Source organism: Anser cygnoides, chromosome 5 (genome assembly GCF_040182565.1).
Source record: "Anser cygnoides isolate HZ-2024a breed goose chromosome 5, Taihu_goose_T2T_genome, whole genome shotgun sequence".
NCBI lineage: Eukaryota > Metazoa > Chordata > Aves > Anseriformes > Anatidae > Anser > Anser cygnoides.
In genome coordinates this window covers 63,906,112-63,924,685 of record NC_089877.1, presented here as the reverse complement: position 1 = coordinate 63,924,685, position 18,574 = coordinate 63,906,112, and the positions used below count along the sequence as shown (strand labels likewise).

Sequence of the window (18,574 nt, the reverse complement as noted above, 5' to 3'; positions counted from 1 at the left end):
AGCCCCGGTAATCCTCTGTCCCGCTGGGTGCCGGCCCTCCTTCACCGGGGTGGTGCTGGCATTTCCGAAATAACTCATAATGGGTGTGCTTGGAGAGGGAAAGGCTTGGGGAAGGACATCTGGGGACGGCTGGCCCTTTGGATCCTTTCGGATTTGGCATGGTGTTGTTGAGGGCTGGGGGCCGCAGGGCTGCGTGGTGCCGCTGCGGTGACCCATGGTGGGGGGCAAGATGGACGCAGGGGGGGGGGCTGCGGCGGCGCACAGATGCTCCGGGAAGCTCTGCCCTTCTCTCATAAAAGTCCTTTATTAGAACAGCAAACATGACACTTCTCGGTAGTACAGCAGCTGCAGGCAGCTATCATCGCGGTACAGTGGGGACGACATCTTACAACCACTAGGAGTCTAAGAAGCACCGTGAACATCCTAAAGAATGGGGGGAACGGCTGAGAAATGGGCCCCGTGACCCGGCCACGGGGGCTCGTCAGGAATTAACCAAAGAGCTGCTCGGCGTTGTCCCGCAACACGGCTCTCCTGCAGCTGAGAAACCCGTCGGTGGGAATGAACGAGATAGCACCCCTTCAATAAATTAGGTCAGTTGAATCCTAGAGCAACGAGGGAACGAACGGGACCGTCCTGGAGGGGAATGACCTATGTACAGTCCTTCTGCTGGACCGCTCCTCCTGCAGCCCCGAGCCCTGGGGGCGATGAACCACGGCTTGCCGCGGCTCGGCAAACGCCGGGCAGCGAAACCGGCACCTCCTCCAGCCCCGCGAGCCGCGCTGGGGAGACGGCGAAAGGACGGAAAAGCAAAGCGTGGGGACAAGCGCATGCAGTCGCCCTCGGCGCGGGGGGGGGGGGGGGGGGGCGCGTGCTGGCACCAGGCTGGTGGCTGCTCGCTCCTCTCCTGCGCCCGAATTGCCGGCGAGGGGCACGGCGGCGGCTGGGGGCAGAGGGAAACGCGGTGGGCAGCGGGCACGGGGAGGCACGGCAGCGGGCACGGGTCCCTGAGTGCGTGGCAGGGCTGTGGGCAGCTCTCCGTCCTCCCCGGGCTCCCCATCAGATCCTCGCTGCAGAACGAAATCTCCGGTGAAGGGAAGGACACTATCAGGTAGTAGTTAAGGCTAGGTTTTTATACGGCGACTATAAAAAAATAAACGCTCATCTCCGAGGAGCCGCGCGGCGTATGGCTGTGGCGTGTTGGCTGGCGCCGGTCCGCGGGGAGCCGGGGGTGGGGGGAGGCACTCGGTGGGTGCCTGCTGCGCCCAGCGAAACGCCTTGGGGTGATGGGACGCGTCTTGTGAACGACCCGTGTTAGTTAACGACCCGTGTTAATGACCCACGCCAACCCCGTCACCACCCCAAGTCCCGGGGGGCCCGCTGCCTGCGGGGGGGAGCTGCACGAAGACAGGCCGAGGCAGATGGGTGCTGCCGGGGCTGGCGCCTGGGGCTTCCCAGGACCGGCTGGTAATCCAGGCCCCACCTCGACGCGTGGCTGAGGTGCTCTGAAAGAAAGGCCACGGGGAAAGAAACATCCTGCAAAGCCATGGGACCGGCAGGGGCGAAAGCCTTCCCGGGGCAGGGGGGTCCCTCTCCCCGCAGCCCTCCTGGGTCTGTCCGGCCGGCCCCTTCCTGCAGCCCAGCGAGGACGGAAAGCCCCCTGAAACGAGACGAATCTGCCCCCCCCGAACCCTAACCGAAATCAGGAAAACCGAACCTAAAAGCGGACACGGAGAAACACCTCAGGCTACCTAGGTATACTTGATCAGCCAAAAAGAGCTAAAGAGCGAAGCGCACACACACAGGACAGCGCAGGCGGGTGGAGAACAAAGACTGCCGAAAGCCAGTTTCTTCCTGCCCTTTTTTTTTTTTTTTTTTTTTTTTTTTCGCCTCCCCCGTCGCCGGTCCCCGGCCGAGCAGAGGCCTCCGGTGCCGCAGAAGGGAGCGGGCTGGCTCCTCTCGCCCCGAGCAGAGGCAGCCGGCCCCGGGAGCTTCCTCACTGCATGGCCGAGCGCGAGGCGTAGAACTCGGGGACGGGCAGGCCGGTGTGCAGCGTCACCTGCAACGAGACGCCGGGCCTCAGCCGTGTCCCCACCAGGCCCGGGGGGCACAGCCCGGGGTGTGACAGCCCACGTGTCGCCCACCCCCCCACCCCCCGGGGGATGGCGGGACCCCCAGAGAGGTGGGATGTGGTCTGAGATGTCGCGGGGAGCCCACCTCGCCGGGGGTCCCTGCCGCAGTGGGGTCTGGGGGGTGGGAGTGGGATCCAAGGATGTGGTGGTGGCTCCATTTTGCTGCTTCATCGCCCGTTTGTGGGGCTGGGGCGCTCATGGGAGTGGGAGCAGGACCCCAGGACATGGTGGTGGCTCCATTTTGCTGCTTCATCACCGGTTTATGGGGCTGAGGCCCTCATGGGAGTGGGAGCGGGACCCCAGGACATGGTGGTGGCTCCATTTTGCTGCTTCGCCACTCATTTAGGGGGCCGGGGCCCTCATGGGAGTGGGAGCAAGACCCTAGGACTGTGGCGGTGGCTCCATTTTGCTGCGTCACCACTGGTTTGTGGGGCTGGGGCCCTCATGGGAGTGGGAGTAGGACCCCAGGACATGGTGGTGGCTCCATTTTGCTGCTTCATCACCGGTTTGTGGGGCTGAGGCCCTCATGGGAGTGGGAGCGGGACCCCAGGACATGGTGGTGGCTCCGTTTTGCTGCCTCACCACTGGTTTGTGGGGCTGGGGCCCTCGTGGGAGTGGGAGCGGGACCCCAGGACGTTGTGGTGGCTCCGTTTTGCTGCTTCCCCACTTCTCTGTGGGGCTGGGGCCCTCACGCAGCTCCAGCATGAAGGGGGGCTGCTGGTACCGGTGTACCAAGCACTGAATGCTCCCAGACGGCTGCCAGGGGTGGGACGTGGGCGGACCTGGGTCCTCCTGCGGGTGGGATGGGCGGAAGAGGGTACGGAGCGGGCTGAAGGACCATGAAGCTGCTTAGGGCTGAAGGAGGCTTCTGAGAAGCCCCAGAGGAGAGGACATGGCTGGAGGAAGGAGCTCGCATTGCAGTGCTGGGCCAGGGCCGTGCCGTGGGGTGGAGGATGCTCAGGTGCAAAATGGGAGCCAGGCACTCGGTCCTGGCAACGGGGAGCAATTCGGCACGGACTTCAGCACGCAGGTAAGGGGAAGACCAAAGAAATACTGGAGATTGATGCTCCCTGCTTGCAGGAAATCCCTGGTGAGCAGGAAGGGACTGACCGGGCCAGGGGCCGGATCCTGCGCACACCCAGGCACCAAGCAGCTGTGCGCGGCTCATTGAGTTCCCTCCCCAAATGCTTTCATCTGGGAGGAAAGCACAATTCCTTCTTTTCTTGAACAGCAGCATTTTCCCCCTTCAGATACAGATTTATAAGAAACGCTGTCTAAAATACGATTATTTCCATCCTGATTAGGGTAATTTTAATTACTCGTGCCTTTGAAGAAGGAGGATAATGAACGGCTTGGGTTTATTAGCAGCCTTTTATCGGCATCCCATGGGACTCCCCTATTGTCTGGGGATTTGAAGCCCTGCCCGGCACACTGAACTGCCAGAAACCAGAGGGGCTCTACAGTGTGCTTGTCTCTTAGCGATACAGAGGATTGTGGTAGGAATTAAACCCATCGCGGAGCAGGACATTTCTACCAGAGCAAATAATAGGAAACCTCTAAAGGCAGTGCAGGAAGCAGTGCTGGAAGAGCAAGCAGTGAGAGGGGACGTGCCACAGCCAGGCTGAGTGAGCGTGGGGGACTCACTGGGGCAGCTGCTAGCAGGGAAGAAATCAGTGAGAAGAGGAAATGAAAGATGGAAATACCGGACGGGCCCGGGGAGCCACCACTTGATGACGCTCGGCATAGCAGAGAGCTTGGGAGAGAGCGAGAGAAGAGGGGTTTGAAACTCCCAAGAGGAAAAGAGGCATTGAAAGGCGCCCTTCTCCCTGCCAGTGCTCCTGCCTGGGTCCTTGGGGAGATGTAAGAGCTGGGAGGCTCCTGCAGGGAGTGATCGCGAAGTGGAGCTGCCAAACCCCATCGAGCAGGGGGGGCTGGAAAGCCCTGGTGCTCCCTCAGCTCTGACGGAGAAACCCGGGGCAGGAGCTGGAGGCAGCGGCTCCGGGGGGGGGCACGGTCACGGCACGTACCTGCACGTTCCTGTTGAGGCTGACCGCGGGGAAGAAGAGGCCCTCCAGGTTCTCAAAGGCGACCGGCCCTTGCTGGTCCTCGTTGATGGAGAACGTCAAGGTCCTCCTGGTCAAATCCAGCAGCACCCCCACCGTGGCGCCTTTCGTTATGCCCCCCTCGGTTCTGTGGGAGCAGAGAGACAATGGCAGCAATGGTGGCTTCACGTCCCCTGCGCTCCTGGCCCAGGGTTCGGGTTGTGGCCCCCACCATGTCACCTCCCCAGGGCTGCCCACTGTGTGGCCGTGATCCCGAGAGGAACGAGCTCGGCCCCTGCCCTCTGGCATCCCCCAAAGCATCCCTCTGACCCCGCAGCCCCCGAAAGGGCTCCACACCTCGGCCAGGAGCCACGCCGTGACCCGTGCCCATCAGAGCCACCCGCAGCACCGCCTGTCACCATGTCCCCAGGAGGACACCGCAGAGGGGAAAGCCGCTGGGCCTGGCGGGGCAGAACCGTGATTCCCGCTTCAAACCCTGCTGACCCACCAGAGAATTGCCCTCGAGCCTTGAAGGAGATGATGCCAGGCTCTGCCCAAGCGACCACGAGCTTTACAGCCCCCAGCTCCACCAGCCCACACCATAGCTGCGGCACCGGGATGAAAGCAGACAGGATTTCCTCGCTGCAGGAATCACACAGGGCTTTGGATGCTAACGGAAGGGGTGTGCTACGCACAAGGGGTGCAGCGCATGCTCGGGGGAAGAGCCAGCATGCAACCAGGCCACAGCAAGGAAAAAGCAGCCACAGCAATGAACCAGAGCGGCAGGGGCTGTCCTTTGCGATTAGGGCACACGCGGTTAGGAGCAAATCCCCCCTTCCTGCGGGTGCCTACAGGTGTCACTGGTCTCTTGTATCAGGGGAAGACGGAGCCGCAGAGCCCGTACCTGTTGGTGTGCGAGTTGTTGTGCATGAACCAGCTCCGGTTGTTGTCCACGTACATGGCCCAGGCCTTGTCGTCCTTGCCCAGCATGGCGTCCTTCAGGACGTCGATGCGCGCCACGCCGAAGGCCGGGTCGGGGTGGTTATCGTAGCGATCGATCGACAGCTCCCAGTAGTGGAGCCCTTTGGAGAAGCCCGTCTTCCCCAGCACGACCCTGTCGTCGTAGCTGTTGCAGGTGACGGTCAGGTTGTCGTTGGAAAAGATGATGTCGGCGTGCGCCGAGGAGGGATCGAAAGAAAACCAAGCTACTGGAAGAGATGAAAACCAGGGGGTCAGTGGGACGGGAACGCCGCCGAGCCACGTGGAGCAGACGGGACGAGAAGCGGCGCATGCTCCATGCAGGGCGACACCGAGCTCCAGGGCACGGCCACAGGGCTCCTGGCTTTACGGCTGGGGCTCCGAGCTGAGCTTTGGATCTGCTGCTCCCCTGCCTGTCCCCCTCGCGGCTCGGGAGCCCGCAGGATCGTCTCCGTCTCTGTCTGGCCCTAGCAGCTGGGGACGGGCGATCCTGGGAGGTTTCTGGCTGGCCCAGGTATTCATACTTACTCTTAGGGCTAAAGGCTGCTCGTGTGAGCAATGGTTTGCAGGGTCAGGCTCGGTGTGGGAAGGCTAAGCTGGAGATCAGCAGATAACTGTGTGTGTCTGGGGGCTGGCAGCTCTGGGAACCGAAAGCACATACAAAGGTCGGCATTTACACCGCTGCACGCCGAGGAACAGCCCTGCGGAGCAGCCGGCCACACGTAAGACAAGAGCTAGCCCACTGGACAACGCCCGAGGACCTCCACGAGTCAGAACGGGTTAAAGGCACGGGACTCGGTCTCTGGCAACCGGACAGGTACGGGGTCACGTTCTCGACAAGACAGGCACGGGGTTGCACAAGCCACCGTCCCGGTTTCACCGGTGGCTTTTTCTCCAGCGGTCACCGAAACGTGAACTGACACATCCACAAAACACTCTCACGCCTGCAGAAGTAAACACGCCTTGAAGAATGAAACACTCGGGTGAGATTGATTCAGCGGTTTATTGGAACGGTTCACGGGACGGCTCACATGCACGCGGGCTTGCGCAACTCGACAGAAGCGATTCCGTACCTGCCACCATTTTTTTAATGTCAACTGTGGTCATCCCCCGAGGAGAGGCATGCGGGGAAAGAAAACAGCACGTAAAGATGGCATTCAGTCAAAAAAAAAGAAAAAAAAGGAATCAGAAACAATTTCTGCTCGCCTGCTTCTCCGGCGAGCGCACGGAGCTTTCAGGGCTCTGCGCACACCGACATGGGGGGAGATGAAGCGAGGATGGAGCAGTGCTGCTGGCAGGCACGGTGTGTGAGAGACGTGCCGTGCCCTTCAGGGGACACCTTCCCCCCCAAAGGAGGAAGGATTGGGCTCGAATTTGGGGGCTGCTGAGCGCCACGGCTGGGGAAGGCACTCTGAATCGGACGTCTCCCACCAGCGCCCCGATCAGCGCGGATGGGGACGCACACTGCTTTGAGCAAGAGGCTCAGTTCTTAACCACAGGGCTTCTCTTCAAAACCACGGTGGGGGGAAAGTTAAATGCCTTTGCAGCGTACGGCAATGGCCGTTCTTTCAATTTGCCTACCGCCGGGACACCTGGGGGGTGCTCTGCAAGGAGGGTGTGCACAGGAAACGCTGCTCGCTCGCCAAAGGAAAGTTAAAGGTAACAAAAGGAAAACATGGATGAGCAACATGGAGTAGGTGCCAGTTAATTGTAACAAATATACTTGCCTAATTGAGAGTAAGGCGTTCCTTGTGTCTCAAAATTGCATCCTACAAAGAGATACTACATTTCACACATCACAGCTACGAAACAACACCCGGTCACCTGAGAAACACTCGTGAGCATTTAACCCGAGCATCCGGCCAGCCACAGGAGGCCTGATTCATTAAAAGCCAAAGAGCACGGGGAGGGGTCCCGAACATGACCTGTGAGGTTGGGTGCTGCTGGCCTGGGGTCCCTGGGGCAGTTCCTGACCTCAGCCCCCTGCTACCACCCCGTTTTGCCCTGCCCCGCCACCCGGACCGCGCCTGCAGGGATACAAACTCCGTGGACGAACATTGCTCACGGCCACCGGGGGACGTCTCGGCACGCTGGACACAAAGTAAGAAACGCCCGTAACAAAACAGAGTTCAAGCCATTAGCGCACAGCAAGATGATGAGGAAAAACATAAAAAGCACAAAGAAAATAAAGCCGCCGGGCCCCCGGTTATGTTGGCAACGGTCATGCTGCAGCATTCCTCATTCCAGGTGACGGGATGGAAACGAAACGATCGGGGGCCCCCATTCTTCCTGGGCTCGCACCAGAGGAAGCCGTGAATTACTCCGCCGGAGCCCACGGAGTGGTGTAAATCCGGAGCGGTGGAAGAATCGGGGCCCAGGATCCTTAACAACGGAGGATGTGCAAAGAGAGGTTAGAAAACAGCTCTGAGATGCACCGCGCCTGCCGCTCCTTCGCCGGCGGCCGATGCCGGGCTCGGTCTGCCCGCACGGCCCGCGGACACCAGGAGCGAGCAAAGCACCCATGGGTGCTGCCAGCCGAGCGAGGGACCGCCGGCGTGGTTACCTCTGCAGGGAAGGAGCCTCGGGTACGGTCACGTCTGGTTTTGCAGCTCCGAGCGGAGCTGTCGGAGCCCCCATCCTGTTAGGAGCCAGACGGCGAGGGGTCCGCGAGCGGGTCTTAGCCCGACCTTGCTTTGCCTGGGGAGGGGAAGCCAACCAGGGAAATGTCCCCAGGGGTTTCTCCCGACGGGGGGGGGGCTCTGTTCCCCTGCCTGTGTCTCGGCACAAGATCTCGAGAGGAGGAACGCGCTCTGTGCCACACAGCCCGGCCGTGCCGGCCCTGCCATGAGCAGGACCCACGTCCGGGGTGGCTGCGCCGCTCCAGCACCCCACGGATGAACCCGGTGATGCTGTAGGCACAGCCGGGCACACCCCGAGAACCGCACCACCGAAATCCCCTCCGCCTCGGGGGCAAGCCCACTGACAACCAGGACGGGGCCCCCCTGCCATCCATCCGCATGTCATGGGAAAAACGAACAGAACAGAACGAAACAAACAGTTTGGAGATGGCCAGAAGCACAGACCAAGAGGAAATGCCAGAGGCACTCGGCTCACCGGCTGAATTCAGGGACTGTAAAGAAGAATGCAAGCTCAGCTGGTGGGCCGAAGATCTTAGCTCAAAGTAGGATCTCCCCGGAAAGCTGGGTTGTAGATTAAGGGTGGAGGAGAAAGGGCTCATTCTACGAAGCTGCAATCTTTCCAAAGGCACTGGAAAAGGGAGGGTCTGTTCTTCTGGCTGCGTTTCTAAACGTAAGATCAATGCAAACCAGAGATCAGAAACGGGCTCTGCCCGACCGCGCCGCGCCCCGGCCCGCCGGCAGCACGCCCGGACCCGCGTCCGTGTGGGCACGGGGTGTGCAGCAGGGACACGCGGTGCTGTGCAGCCCAGCGGCGCCCTTCGGGGGAGCTTTGCCTTGGGTAACATCGACAATAAATGTATGGCTGTCTTCCAAAACGTTCCTCGTCACCAAGGCGCTCAAGAGGTTTTTCTTTTAAACGAGTCCTGCACCGCGTCACAATAACGCACCTAAAAAAAAATCCCAAGTTACCACACACACTTCCCGTCATTTTTTTTAACAAATCTCATACCTTTTTGCGCACAACAATTGCTGGCACAGAGCTGGCTGTGTCCCTTCCCTAGTGCGTCGGGAAGGCTGCGAAGGCACTAAGCTCTAACACCCTAAGCACCACCAAGCACCCACCTTACTCAAAGGCTGTTCGGGATGTTGGGCTCTTGGTGTCTCTTTGTACCTGTCAAAACACATCTGAGCCTTACGAGGAGAATTCAACTCATGCGATTCACAGAGAAAGGTCACACTAGAGGGAACCCCTCACGTCGTCGGATCCCACTCCCCGCTAACGGTCACCTCCTGCAATTTCTCCCCTCGTCTTGCCAAGGGGTGTTCTAACGGAGATCCTGAATCCTCCGTCCTCCGCACATTCACGCCCCCGACTCTGTGCCCCCAGCCTTCCTGTCTCTTTCTGTGAACCACGATAAAGCTGGAAATCATGTTAAAACAGGTAAAAGAAGCACTTCTTTGCGCGGTGGGTGGTAACTTCTGGAGCTTGCTGCTGCGTGAGGCTGCGGGAGCAAAGAGCGTCGGTGGGTTCGGAAATGGGGCAGGCGCATCGCTGCAAAACCTTCCTTTTTTTTTTTTTTCCGAAAGAAACGGAGCTCCGGGTTCGGTCAGGATGTGCCCTCTGACGCCTCGTGACTCCCCCAGACCGGCATCCTACGTTCCTACGGCCCCTTGCAGCGCACTTCCCCCCGTGCTGCTCGGCCCCTGTCCGAACGACGCTGGCTCAAAACGTGCGGCTGCTGCAGGTCGCTTCGTGGCTGCAGGGGAAGCTGTGTGCGGTACGGGAGGCGGTAAGCTGGTGAGGGAACTGGGACCCAGTGCCCCAGCTGAGGGATTTTTACAGCCTGAAAAAGTTGCACGGCGTTAAGGGAAGCTCCTGCTGCTTGCCTAGGCTGGGGAAGGGGTCTCGAACCACGGTGTCCAAGCTGCTTCGCCGCATCCCCGGCACAGCCGGGTGGCAGAGGCAGCTGGGAGCCGCTGCTCGTGGTGTTGGCTCGCCTTCAACTCTGCAGCCTTACCTAAAACTGTAAAACTGGGGACTCGCAGCAGCGGGGAGAGGCAGGAGGGGAGGCAGGCGGGCACACTGCTCTTCCCCCGGGCTGGCTCGAGCGTGAGGGAAGGAAGGAAAGCTCCAGTTAACTTCCACGAGCTTTGGACAGGACCTTGTCCGCTCGAGCTAGAAGCCATCCTTTAATAACACCCTCCAAGGAGAACGTCTCATGACCACTTACGACAGGACGGCTGTGTTCAGAGATGTTCTTTTCATCCTGAGCCCGGCTCTTTTTTTGCCCCCCCACCCCCTGCTCTCCCCTACAGGAACACTTTGCAGCAAGCTGCAGAGCGTGGCTGCGGGGAACGCGGCGCCTGAAAGCCATTTCGGGGAAAACAGCACTTAAAGGCCTGATGCTGCTGTCCAGACAGGAATAAAAGCCTAACGGGGGCCGCGATGTGCACAGCGGCTCCATTCGCCAAGATCTAGAAGCTGCACACGGATGGCATTTATTTCCCTCGGAGCCCAAAAAGCTCCGACTGCCTCTGAGAGCAGAAAATGCTCCCGGCCCCTTTGATATTTTCTTCCTCTTTCTTTTGTGCAGGGACAACAAGTGCGAAGCCCGCCCAGTGCAGAGGCTGGAAGCAGCAAACTTTCCCCCGATGCTGAATGTGAGCAATTTTTGTCAGGAGAGGTCTGCGTGCTGGCACTCACCTAGGAACCGGCCCCAGGAACACCCCGGCCTGCTGGCACCACCACAAACAGCCGATTTCTTCCAGGTTCCTTCACGTTTTGGAGCTGCCCAACAGGTAAGCTGCTCCAGTGCAGCTTAAGGGACACGAAGCTGATGAGAAGCCCAAGCTCTGCTGCCTCCTGCAAGGCTCGGGGAAGCCAGGCACAGAGCTGGGTGAGCACTGCTGGCCTTCAGGAGGGGTTTCGGCCACCCCAGTGCAGGGCTGGCTCCGGGTTCTCCCGTCCTTGGCTCTTCAGAGCAACGCTGCAGCTTCCTTGATGCTGGTTCCCAGCTCTGCAAACATGCCCACAGCTCTCGGACAGATGCGCCGAGGCCTTTGGGGCTCGTGATTCGAGTTTTCTGCTTCTTGGATGAGAAGGGGCTTGTCACGGCTCGGCTCTCCGCTCAACCCCTTTGCCAGGTGTGCTCTCCGTTCCTGGCTGGCCTGTACCCCCCAGGCATTTAGCCCGGGAAATACGGAAAAGGGGTCCCACCGAGCGCGGAGAACCCCCGGGGGAGGCTCCTTGCCTGGCAGCAGAGCTGCCGGGTGGACGTGGGGCCGATCCCTCCCTCCGTGGCCACAGCACCACCGCTCCTGACCTCCTCCTGTATCTCAGAGCCACCCTCACAGCCTGCACGTCAGAAGCAAGCCGATTTTCCGCGACGGATTAAGCGCCTGGTGTGACAAATGCACTTAGAGTCCGGCGGGGAGACTCCTCCACGGCCTGCGAGAGGGCTGTTCGTATCCGGAGCGCCTGCCAGCGGGGGATCAGCTCCGCAGACGGTGCCAGCGTGGCTGTCTGTAGGTCCTGGGGGTCTGCGAGGACAGCTGGGTGGCTCCGTGGTCCCTCTGCTCCCTGCTGGGCGCCGCCAGGCTTTCAGGGGATGCTGCGGTTACTTTGTTGTGCAGCCACGCACAGCCCCTAGGGTCTTGGGAGCGATGCTGAGAGCGTTTGCTTTTCTTTTAAACGAAATCAGTGAAGACATTCGAGCTTCCCCTGGGTGTAATACGAGCCCTGACAACAGCAAAATCTTACACCACCTCTCTGGGACGTCTCTCCCTGCACCCGCACCGATTCTCTCCAAAAAAAAAACACCTTCTGCAAAGGGAAGGGGCGAGAGGGAACTCGGGCACTGCTCGAGGCTCCTGACACAGCCTTCCTTTTTCCCCTCAGCACTGGCTTCCCCGCCACGAGTGCTCGGGTCCCGCAGGATCCCTGCGTGGCAGCGCTGAGCCCGGCTGTGCTGGACGTGCCCCCTGCGTGCGTGTGAGCAGCGTGCGAGCCCACGGGGCCGGGGCTGCGGCGCCGCCTTACCCTCGGATGTCTGCAGCACCAGGGTCTTGCTGTAGGGGCTGACTCCGGTTTTGTTGAAGGCTTTGACGCGGGCGCTGTACGTGCTGTTGAAGTGAAGCCCGTCCACCGTGCACATGGTCTCCTTCCCCACGTACACCTCCTGCCAAGCAAGCACAGGCGCCTGTCAGTGCCGGGACCCCCGCACCGCTGCCTGGGGCAGGTTTACGGGCCCTGCACACTGCTAAAGTAGAGCAAAGCGGTTTGTTCCTTGACAATAACGTGGCGTAAGAGCAGTTTCTGTAGGGGAAGGATACGCTGTTTGTATTTGTAAAGCATCGATCCCGGCCTGAATCCCAGAGGAACTGTGCCAGAGAGAGGAATTAATGCAGACGGCACGGGAGAGAGAAGCATCCTTGCAGAAAGCAATTCTGCATGCTCTTGGGTGGCAGGATCAAAGCGTTCCTTGAAAGAAAACAAGGTGATTTCAGCAAAGTGCTGCTGATTCACTGGCGCGTCACGCTCCTGCTGCCAAAGGAACAAGGCTGTGGAAGCAGAGACGGCGAACAAACACATCTACAGGCTACCGAAACGTGTGGCTCATGAAACCTTCACTTGCAATTAGCAGATCCCACAACAAAGCTCTGAGGTTTGCTGCCCTTCGTGGTGTGGATGGAGGTTCTGTACGGGGATCTCACCCGCGTGGGAAAGCTTTGCTGCCCTGCTCTGACTCCAGAGCCTGCCCTGCTCTGCTGCCAGAGCTGCCAGGGTGGTGCTGTGCCGTTCCTAGAAGAGGCAGCCAGTGCTTGCACCTGCTCCCTGTCCTCCCAGGCACGTCCCCGGGGCTTGCAGAGCTGCCTGCAGGCTCCCCTGCAGGGCAGAGCAGGGCAGAGCAGGGCAGAGCAGGGCAGAGCAGAGCAGAGCAGGTCGCTTCTACCTCCCCAAAGACCCTGGCAGGGGCTGGGAGCAGCCCAAGCTCTGGGTCAAGCAACGCGCCGTGGGTGCCCTGACAAACGGACCGAGATGGGTGACGAGAAGCTAAAGGTGGCTCTTGGCACCCAAGGAGCCCTCCTGCAGCCGGTGTCCCGTGAGAGGCGGTCGGCACTCCAAAGTCTCTGGGCAAATTAGGAGGGAAGGAATAATTGGGACTCCGGGGAATTGCCCTCACCTTGCTGGAGTGGCTCTGCTGAGCCTCGGGCTCCCCTAACTTGGCCTCCTGTGCCCTTCCCTCTCCAGATCTCACCTGCTTTCTTCTGTCCTCGCTCTGCTCCGGCTCCTGCCTAGCTAAGTTTCGTGTGGATGTACGCAGAAAACGCGATGGGCCGCTCGCTGCGCCTGCTCTCGGTGGATGTGAACACGCCGGGATAATTATCAGCGTGTCGGATCAGAAAAAAATCATATTTTAATTGTGTAATTACAGCAATTTAAAAGCCCTCAGGCCTTAAACACCTCTGCTTTCTGGCAGCTGGCAAACCACGAGACTTTCGTGGCAATTAGCATACCTCGCCTGAAATATTTAGCAACCTACAAAGACAGAGCTTCAAACGGATTCTTTGCATTTGCAAGTCATATTGGTCACCGGGAAGGTATTTCTACCCCCTCGAACGACTTCAACCTCCCCAAAGAAAGCCCACGGCTTGTCTGCACCACACCTGGGCACCCCAGCAGCCAAGTCTCACGTCTCCAAGGCAGGAGAGGACTTGCAAAAGGTCCGGGGAAGCTCTCCGGTCATCTCGAGGCCCCCGAGCACCTACCCTGAACTGGCCGCCGTTGCCGTCATCGAGCTCCAGGATGTAGCCCTCCACCTGCACCGTGGACAAGGGGGGCTGCTTCCAGGACAGCGTGGCGCTGTTGTTGTGGGTGCAGCACTCCTCCAGCTGCAGGATCGGCGGGGCCGGCACTGGAGAGGAAACTAAACACAAGTTAGTGTGACCCTGGCTGCTAGCGCCGCCGCCGGGGGGGAGCACGGAGGACGGATTTAGTGCCTCGGGGCTCAACCAGCGCTGCTCGGGGGTGTAACTGCAACCTCGCGGGTGAGAAGCAGAAAGAGCTGTTCTTCCAGGCAAGCTCCTCCAAATTCCTCCAGCCTCCAGCCTGGTGAAGCTGAGATTTCCCTGGAGTTTCTCTGCTTTCTTTTGGATTTCTTTCTAACGCGTTTTGGAGAAGCGTGGCAAAACAACAGTAGATGGGGTGTGCCACTGCCCTGATTCATGTCCCGAAGCAGGGACGCTCCCAGAAATGCTCTGCAGAGCTGGCTGCAGCAGGGTGCCTGGCCTTACCCGCAGCCCAGCACTAAGTGCTGCTGTTTCTCCACCAAATTCACTGCACCAAAACAAGCGGTGCTCCAGCAGCAGAGACGAACGAGCCCTCGGGCCTCGCAGCATAGGTTGGGTCTGTCCTAAAAAGGCAGGCTACAGCTGCAAGACGCAGCGAAGAAGAGATGAGGGCGCCTCGCAGCAATGCCACTGTAGGGGACGATGGCCCTCAGCTTGCCAAAAAGATTTGGGGTCCTCCCACGCTGTCCCCGGCAGAGCACCCGCTCCCGGGGGCCCCGGGGCTGCCCTCCCCTGCCAGCTCCCCCAGCAAACAGCTCTTGCTGCTGGACGCATCCCAAAAGAGGTGCAGAAGGCACAGGCACGTCAGAGAGGTCTCCGAACGGCCACCAGTCGCTGCCCTCAGCCTCTGCGCGCCCCTGGTTGAAGCCAGGAGGCTGCGCACCCCACAGCCGCCCATCGGGTGCTCTGCTCAGGGGACGTAAAGGAGTCCCAGGGCTCTTCCTGCTCACACCTGCAGCTGGGTATCTGCGTGTGTAACAGCCTGCTCCTGCTCTGCAAAGCAGCAAAAGGTAATGGGATGGCAGGGAAAAAGCCCCTGAGACAGCCACTCCCCTGAAACATCCCATCGTCGGACATTGCCTCCCAACCCTGCTCTAAGCAGTGCCGCTCGTCCTCCCTCCTCTTCCTCACCGCCCCAAATCTGACGGGAGCCGGCAGAAATGACATGGAGAACCCAGACAAGATGTGGAGAAGGCAGGGATGCTCGGGAAAGAAAAGATGGACTCGAGTGGCCGACGTTCCCCGTTCACCACCTCCTGCTGGGTCTCCTCCACGTCCTGCGTAGGATCCTCAGCAGGAGCAAGGAGGCTGGAAGGGGCCTCTGGAGATCGCCTGGTGCAAACCCTGGCTCAAAGCAAGGTCAGCTGGAGCAGGCTGCGCTGGATCATACCCAAATGTGTTTTAAATATTTAGAAGGAAGGAGACTCCACCGCCTCCCTGTGCAAGCTGCTCCTGTGCCTGACCACTCTCGCAGTGAAAAAAAAAAAAAAAAAACCTAAAAAATTGAAAAAAAAAAACCACCTTCCTGCTTAAAAGAGGAATTTCTTGCATTTCACTTTGTGGAGCTGGGCCAAAGACCCCCAGTAGTGCCTGGCTCATGGTAACCTGGACACTGGGGACCAGGGAACTGATGCCACTGCTGTCGGGGCCACCCAGACGGAAAACAAATGTCTTACGTGGCTACTAAAGGCCCTTTCTTCACCGGTGCAGCCTGTGAGAGGTGAGGGTCTCACCACTGGTGGTCTCACGCCCTGTATGTGCTAAGCTGGCCCCATCCTGACCCGTCCCTAGGTGCTGGTATTTGCTGTGGTACAGGGGACGCGTGGCACAGGACTGCTCCCAAAACAAGCCCCAGCCCAGCAACGGGGATTGCAGGGAGGGCAAGCTGCGCTCTGCACTTCACCACCGAGAAACAGAGGCGAGGTTGACGCGGAGGCCCGGAGGAGGCCACGAAAGCCAGGCTGGCTTCCGTCCTTCCCACCTCGGCTCGCTGGGACAGGCCGAACCTCTCCTCTGCTCCCCGCCGCGCTGCGCGGAGGCGCTCGGCACGAGCAGGGGCGCCGGGCACACTCTTACCTTTCATCTGCACGAAGTCCAGCTGGTGGATGGACTGCAGCAGAGGGGCGTTGTCGAGGTTCAGGTCGAAGTCCGTGGTCATCCGGGGCGTGAGCGTCCCCTTTCCCCACTGGTCCTCGGTTAAGTGCACCCTCCTGATGAGCGCGTCCGAGATCTGGTGGCGGGGAGCAGCCTCAGCCGCCGAGGTGCCGCCGGGGGCTGCGTGCTGAGGACCCTCCCTGCCCCTACCCTGCTCCCCCAGTTTCCCCGTGCCTCTTCTCACCCCCACTTCTCCGCTCCGGCGACCCCCGACCGCCAGCTGCAACCCCCTGTTTCTGCGCTCGGAGCAACGCACGGCCCCATCCTCCTTCTGCTTCTGGCCTGCTGCTACCCGGAGAGGCTGCCCCTCGATTTTAGGGCTGGAAAAAACGGGGCGCACCGTCCTCGCTGTACCTGCCCTGCCCGCCGTACCTCCCCAGGGCTCCCGGCCGCGCACCGACCTGCAGGAAGCCGCTGGGGTCGTTCTCCTTGATGACCTCCAGGCAGTACTCCATCAGCCCCGTCGTCTGGCGCAGCTTGACCGTGCAGTGGGAAATCTGGTCCCGCACCACCTGCAGCGACAAGGAGAGCCACGGTGACCCCGGCCGCGGGGCTGGGACCCCAGGAAAAAAAAAAAAAGAAATGGCCAAAACTCGTTTACCGAACTCCGGATCCTCGAAAACCTGACGAACAACAGAAAGCCTCGTTTGGCCCATAATTATTAACTCAGGCAATTATTCAAGGCGGCAGGGCAGTTCCTTGCTCTGCCTTTAATTAAGACAGCTTCCCAATGGCAGCCTGCTAGCTCCGTGCACAGCAAACGCCCATCTCCAGAGCTACTGAGCTGCTACTACGGCCTCCGTGGGGATGCCTCCGAGTGGAGCCGCTGGGTGGTGGGTGAGGAGCAAGCCTGGGGTTTTGGTATTTCCAAGAGGAATGAAGCCTCCGCCTGCCCCAGCTCCAGTGCTGAGGGTGAGACTCGTGTGTTCGAGGTGCTCACCCCCATCGGCTGAGACGGACCATGCAGAATTGCCTCTTTCTTTTTTTTTTTTTTTCCCCAGGCTGCAGAGCCAGCAGCTGATGGAAAAGGCTGCACTAAGCTGTCACTAAAATTTGGGAAAGCCAGTGAATCCCGTGTTAAAATAACCCCCTGGGCTGAGTGCCCCCCCCCGCAGCCAGCCGTGCTGCTGGGAGGGAGGCAGAGCTGCAACGAGGCACGTGCCAGCCCCCTGCGGCAAACGAGCCCGGGCTTCCACGGGGGCAATGACTCCTGCAGGGCAATCAATCAGATCACGCGTTGCTTAATTATAACTTAATCACCTCCACTTAATCACCTAGCAGGAAGAAAAGAACCGTAAGCCCTGCAACTTGGGACAATGCGTCTGAAATGCTATGAAACGCGTTCCTGGCTGGCTCCTGGTTTTTAGGGGTTTGCTGTTTGCAAGGACACCCCTTGCTGCTTTGGGGACAGGGCTGCAGCAGCAGCAGGAGCAGGAGCAGCAGCAGGAGCAGGAGCAGCAGCAGCAGCAGCAGCAGGAGCAGGAGCAGCAGCAGCAGCAGGAGCAGCAGCAGGAGCAGGAGCAGCAGCAGCAGCAGGAGCAGCAGCAGCAGCAGCAGCAGCAGCAGCAGCAGCACACACCGGCGTGCCAGGCTGGCGAGGCAGCAGGGGGAGCTCCCATCTTGTCCTCCAGAGCGAGAAGCGTGTGCGGAGGCGTGCGGAGATGCTGGAGAGCTCAGAGACCAGGCAGGAGAGAAGCGCACGCTCGTTTTGGCCTCGAATGCTTCCATTAGAGGGAAGAGTTCATTCGGTGCCAGTTTTTAACACTCGAGTGCACCGGAATGGCTCTGCTGGCACGGAGCGGAGGCATCAGCCGCTCCTGGAGAGCTGGACTCCTACGCTCCCTCTTTGGCCCTGCTGTGCCTTTTTCCAGAAGTGTGGGCAAGCCCCTGGACCTCCTTTCCCAGTCCTTTGGGGCAGGATCCAGAAGGCGCAGGGGGAGTGCAAAGCCTCACAGCAGCCCCTGCCACGCAGAGCAAAGCCCCTTGCATCAATCGGAGCAATTTGCCTCGGGAGAGGGGGATTTTTCTGGCCCTGCTCTCGCAAGGGTTGGATGCTGGGTCTCTGAGCTGCGAGCTGTGCCGCTGGCCGGGCACTGGGGAAGAGCCCAGCCCGTGGTTTACTTTACGTGGTTAGAGAACACCCTGCTGGCTCCCCCAGCACCGGTCACCTGTTTGGGAATAGGACGGGGTGACAGGCAAGCCAAGGGGACCTGCCACCGCTGCTCCAGGGTCTGCGAGACCCGCGGGACCTCCTGGCGCTGCGGGGAGGGAGCCGGGAGGTGGTGACAGCAGCCCCAGCTCTGCTCCTCTGCCCTGCCCGCTCCCCAGCCGCAGGGCGAGGCGAGGCCGGCCCCAGCCAGCTCCTCCTGCACGAGGGGCTGCAGGAAGGCCAGGTAATTACCGGCCTCCCAGGCAGATAATCCCTGCTAACAGAGGTCAGGGCATCCTCCGTAGCGGGGCTGCTGGGCACGCGCCGCCCTCGCCTTGCAGCTCGCCCTGCTTGCTACCTGGGCGGCGGCTGGGCAGGGCACCCTGCCAGCACCCAAACCTTCCGTCCTGCCCTTCTGCAGCTCCGTGATCCCGCCTGGGGACGGAGAACTTCTTCACCTGGAGAACCAGAGCATGAAGCAGCGGTTTGACTGCAGTGCAAACCCAGCAGGCGAGCTGACAGCGGAAAGCCCCCCGTCCCTTCACCGCCACCAAAGGGTTTCCAAGCCAGGAGGACGGATCCTGGGTTGGGACCCAGTGGGGTTTTGTGGCTCTACAGCAGCCTGGGAACAGC

At 60.3% G+C, this 18,574-nt stretch overlaps 1 protein-coding gene across 13 annotated transcripts in view; it reads right to left on the bottom strand.

Annotated features, from left to right (window-relative positions):
- Window positions 1–283: 283 nt before the first annotated feature.
- TRIM9 (tripartite motif containing 9) overlaps window positions 284–18,574 on the bottom strand; it is a 45,795-nt gene continuing 27,504 nt past the window's right edge. Inside the window, exons 4-13 of one of the 13 annotated variants that reach the window (XM_048066116.2) lie at window positions 16,194–16,304; window positions 15,715–15,868; window positions 13,558–13,715; window positions 11,828–11,966; window positions 8,264–8,452; window positions 6,877–6,918; window positions 6,223–6,246; window positions 5,076–5,379; window positions 4,157–4,319; window positions 284–2,056 (exon numbers count right to left, since the gene is read on the bottom strand). In XM_048066116.2, the coding sequence (XP_047922073.2) occupies window positions 1,994–2,056; window positions 4,157–4,319; window positions 5,076–5,379; window positions 6,223–6,246; window positions 6,877–6,918; window positions 8,264–8,452; window positions 11,828–11,966; window positions 13,558–13,715; window positions 15,715–15,868; window positions 16,194–16,304 (1,347 nt within the window). In that variant the 3' untranslated portion in view covers window positions 284–1,993. The other 12 variants (XM_048066110.2, XM_048066117.2, XM_048066119.2 and 9 more) reach the window with 12 other exon arrangements.